The sequence below is a fragment of the Agrilus planipennis genome, unplaced genomic scaffold (genome assembly GCF_000699045.2).
Source record: "Agrilus planipennis isolate EAB-ADULT unplaced genomic scaffold, Apla_2.0 scaffold2099, whole genome shotgun sequence".
Classification (NCBI taxonomy): Eukaryota; Metazoa; Arthropoda; class Insecta; order Coleoptera; family Buprestidae; genus Agrilus; species Agrilus planipennis.
The window spans coordinates 1-3,921 of NW_020440749.1; the positions used below are offsets into that span (position 1 = coordinate 1).

Genomic DNA, 3,921 nt, shown 5'->3' on the forward strand with positions numbered 1-3,921 from the left:
AGTTTATTGAAGTTGCTCAAACAACAAGATTTAAAAGGCTTAGGCGGAATATATCTTGATGATGTAATGGAATCTTTGCCTCATGCAGAAAAGGCTTTAAAGGTAGAAATAATAAAAGGAATTTTATTTATGCTTCTTAAACTATAACAAATTTCATTTTGTATTTAAGACTCTACAGAATCAAAATGAAATAATTTTTGTTGCAAGACCATTAGACAAAAAAAAGGTGTTATTTTATAATGATAGAACTGCTAGTATGCCAATAGATGAAGAATTTCAGAAATTATGGAGGTCAGTTGCTGTTGATGCAATGGATGATGAAAAAATTGATGAATATTTAGAGAAACAAGGTGAAATTTTAATCAGATTTAATGTCAGAATTCCATACTTAAAGAAATCTATCTCCTAAAAATATAAAAATTATTTTTAAATATGTATTTCAGGCATAAGATCAATGCAGGACCATGGTCCCAAAAAACCAATGGTACCTTTAAAACGAAAGAAAGCTGCCCAAAGAAAGAAACAGTTCAAGAGACCCAGAGATAATGAGCATTTGGCTGATGTTTTAGAAAATTATGAAGACAACACTTTAACTCAAAAAGGCCAATACTCCACCTAATCACTCATTTTTTAACGTACAAGAAAAAATAACAAGCAATTTACTTATTAAACAGTATCATATTAAAATGATCATTTGTGTAAAGTGGATATCTATTTCTAACAGGGAAACGCGGAGATAATTTATGTGATAATAAACTTCCTGTTTGAAGATTATTTATAGAAAGATTGAAATAAAAAAGTGTTTAGTACTAACATTTTTTTATTGGAATTGTTATACCTACTAAATAAGCATGAAAATTAAAATTTGTTTTCTGCTTTTATTTTTCCAGTCGTTTGATTTTTGTTTTGGTTCAGATAATGCAACATATCAAGAATCCAAAAAATCTCGGGTACGTCGTATTGTGGGTGGCTACCCGGCAAAAATGCCGCCCTATGACGATCCTTTGGTGTTTATAAATTTTGCAGGAAGATTTGCCAAAGTGAGGGGAGTGTTGGACTTTCCGCATTATGTTTTTCGTGGATTGCGATTCGCTGAACCGCCCATTAAAAAAGAAAGGTTTCAGGTATTTCTCAAGTACAATTATTATATTTATATGTTAATTTTGATTAGGAAAAATTTATTGCTGATAATTTAGAGGCCAAAGCAACATTTCCTGAAAGGTGATGTAGACGCAACTAGATTTCCACCCCCTTGTATTCAACCAATTTCTGGACAAAACAGAGTCGTTGGTAGTGAAGATTGTTTATTCCTAAACGTTTTTACTCCTGATTTACCTATTGGCACTGAAGGTTACTACAAATTTCTATACTTAATAAATTTTTAAAGAGTCTTTCTAAAATCTTTTTCTACAGGTCTTCCTGTAGTGGTCTGGATTCACGGGGGTGGATTCAGATATGGTTCAGCTTCTCAATATGGAGTAAGCACCATAAAAAATGTTTTAAATTATATTAATACTTACGCAAATTAAATACTTAGGTTAGACATTTAGTTGGCAAGCGGCTAATAGTTGTTACCATACAGTACAGATTAGGTTCCTTGGGATTTTTAAGTACGCAGTCAGCAGAACTGCCCGGAAATGCAGGATTTTGGGATATGGTAATGGCGGTAAGATGGGTTCGAAATTACATAGGATATTTTGGGGGAAATCCTTACAATATTGTTGTAATGGGACATGGATCAGGAGCAAGCAGTGCAATGTTAATGGCACTGAACAAAGTAGCGAAAGGTCCATATTTATTTATCATTTAAATTTTCTTAAACAACTCATTAATTTATTTATAATAGGATACGCAAATGGAGTTATAGCCTTATCAGGAACAGCAGTTTCTAACTGGGCAATGGATGATGATCCCAATGGGGTGGCAAGGGAACTTGCTGAGACTCAAGGTTGTCCCACCACCTCAGCATTAGCAATGATTAAATGTTTGCAGAGTATACCAGCTCAAAATATAATTAATGTAAACGATCTATTTTTAATTTGTTAGTTTTGTAATTCTCTATATTATTAAAGGCTGATTCTCAAATACAAATGCAACGAGTAAATTCGCGAGGATTTATGGGAGCAATGTCAAGATCACTTGGGGCTTCTCCAGTTGTAGAAGGCGTACACGATGGAAGGTCTCTACCCAGTGGCGTTGAACACGAACCCTTCAAGCAAATGTCCGAAGGAAATATACCAAATATTCCTTTATTTACCGGAGTCACCAAAGAAGAAACCAAACGTGCCGTTAACAGTAAGATTTTAAATTTTAATGACAAATTTTGAATTCATAATTACTTGGTTGGCAGGCGTTTTTAAAGATGAAGTTCTACAATCACTACAAACGAAATCCGAATTTTTGAATAAGGTACTTATTCAAGAACTTCAGTCGTTTACTGCGATAGGAAAGGAGTCTATAATTGGGTCTCAGAATGGTCTCTGGAAAACTTTGGATTCGTTTAAGTTTGGAAAATACATTGACGTTGCCAAAAATAATGTTGTTGAAGCTTTTGGAAAAATTACCGAAGCAACAGGTAACAAAATCAGACACTCAAAAGATTTTACTTACTATCTGTCTCTACGTTTTTAGCGGACGCTTTGTTCAACTTACCGGCCTTCCTTTCTGTGAATTTGTGGTCGAAAAGTANGGAAATATACCAAATATTCCTTTATTTACCGGAGTCACCAAAGAAGAAACCAAACGTGCCGTTAACAGTAAGATTTTAAATTTTAATGACAAATTTTGAATTCATAATTACTTGGTTGGCAGGCGTTTTTAAAGATGAAGTTCTACAATCACTACAAACGAAATCCGAATTTTTGAATAAGGTACTTATTCAAGAACTTCAGTCGTTTACTGCGATAGGAAAGGAGTCTATAATTGGGTCTCAGAATGGTCTCTGGAAAACTTTGGATTCGTTTAAGTTTGGAAAATACATTGACGTTGCCAAAAATAATGTTGTTGAAGCTTTTGGAAAAATTACCGAAGCAACAGGTAACAAAATCAGACACTCAAAAGATTTTACTTACTATCTGTCTCTACGTTTTTAGCGGACGCTTTGTTCAACTTACCGGCCTTCCTTTCTGTGAATTTGTGGTCGAAAAGTAAAGCTCCTACTTTTTTATATTCCTTCGATCACATTCCAAAAGTCAGTAAAGCGCATTATTTTCTAGCTGGCCTGCCTTTTGTTGGAAATAACAGTAAGCGCAACATTATCTTTTTCGTTAAAATAGAAATAATTTAAAATGTAAAACAGAAAAAGAATATAAAAAATTATAATAGGTGCTCAAGAACGTTCAGCAAGTCACGGCGAAGATTTGGCCTTCTTATTTGACGCGTATACCCTCGAAGGAGAACCGTTAGATTTAAATGGAGACTTCACAGAAGAAGATATGCAAGTACGAAACGTTTTCGTGGAGGCCATAGCCAGTTTTGCGAAACACAAAAAAATCTCCTTTGAAAACAAAGATCTGCCAAGTTTTTCAAGTTCTAACAATAATTTTTTCCAAATAAGTTCTGCTCCGAAAATCGAAAGCAATTTTCGATTTTGCCAAATGGGTCTTTGGGCTGGTTTAGCCGATAGATTACAAGATGCTCAGTGCAAGGTATTCAACATTTTGGATAGTGAACTGAAAAATTATCAAAAACAACTTTTCGACGTAGCCGGCGTACCTCAAAAAAATCTTCCAAAGGTTCCTAATGTCGGAATTGGCGGATTAACATCGCATATAGGGCAAAACTTGGGAGGGATTTTTGGAAAAAAATAAAACAGGTAAAAAAGTACTCGTATTTTTAATAAAAAAGCATTCTTAGTTGTACGACTTACTTAACTACTTATTACTTTTACCATGGTCCCAAAAAACCAATGGTACCTTTAAA

At 34.1% G+C, this 3,921-nt stretch overlaps 2 protein-coding genes across 3 annotated transcripts; both read left to right on the top strand.

Annotated features, from left to right (window-relative positions):
* Nucleotides 1-6: 6 nt before the first annotated feature.
* On the top strand, nucleotides 7-809 carry LOC108743768 (general transcription factor IIE subunit 2-like; the record flags this gene model as incomplete). The annotated part of the gene is made up of 3 exons (XM_018479359.1): nucleotides 7-102; nucleotides 170-350; nucleotides 444-809. Coding segments are annotated over 3 exons (453 nt in total), but the record flags the coding sequence as incomplete, so codon positions are not given.
* Nucleotides 810-828: 19 nt separating this feature from the next.
* On the top strand, nucleotides 829-3,811 carry LOC112903978 (carboxylesterase 1E-like). 2 transcript variants are annotated; one of them, XM_025979887.1, is made up of 10 exons: nucleotides 829-1,124; nucleotides 1,197-1,350; nucleotides 1,414-1,478; nucleotides 1,538-1,787; nucleotides 1,847-2,019; nucleotides 2,073-2,232; nucleotides 2,694-2,756; nucleotides 2,812-3,036; nucleotides 3,093-3,242; nucleotides 3,325-3,811. In XM_025979887.1, the coding sequence occupies exons 1-10, from the start codon at nucleotides 852-854 to the stop codon at nucleotides 3,807-3,809; spliced, it is 1,998 nt and encodes a 665-aa protein (XP_025835672.1). In that variant the 5' UTR covers nucleotides 829-851; the 3' UTR covers nucleotides 3,810-3,811. The 2 variants fall into 2 exon arrangements, with proteins under 2 accessions (XP_025835672.1, XP_025835673.1); XM_025979888.1 differs by lacking the exons at nucleotides 1,197-1,350; nucleotides 1,414-1,478 and having other exon boundaries at nucleotides 1,583-1,787.
* The last annotated feature ends 110 nt before the right edge of the window (nucleotides 3,812-3,921 follow it).

Bases quoted from the DNA above. Each gene is read 5' to 3' on its own strand.
- LOC112903978 (XM_025979887.1), top strand. From the start codon at position 852: ATGAAAATTAAAATTTGTTTTCTGCTTTTATTTTTCCAGTCGTTTGAT. The intron at 1,351-1,413 runs GTTACTACAAAT...CTTTTTCTACAG, and splicing joins TTTACCTATTGGCACTGAAG to GTCTTCCTGTAGTGGTCTGG. The intron at 2,757-2,811 runs GTAAGATTTTAA...CTTGGTTGGCAG, and splicing joins AACCAAACGTGCCGTTAACA to GCGTTTTTAAAGATGAAGTT.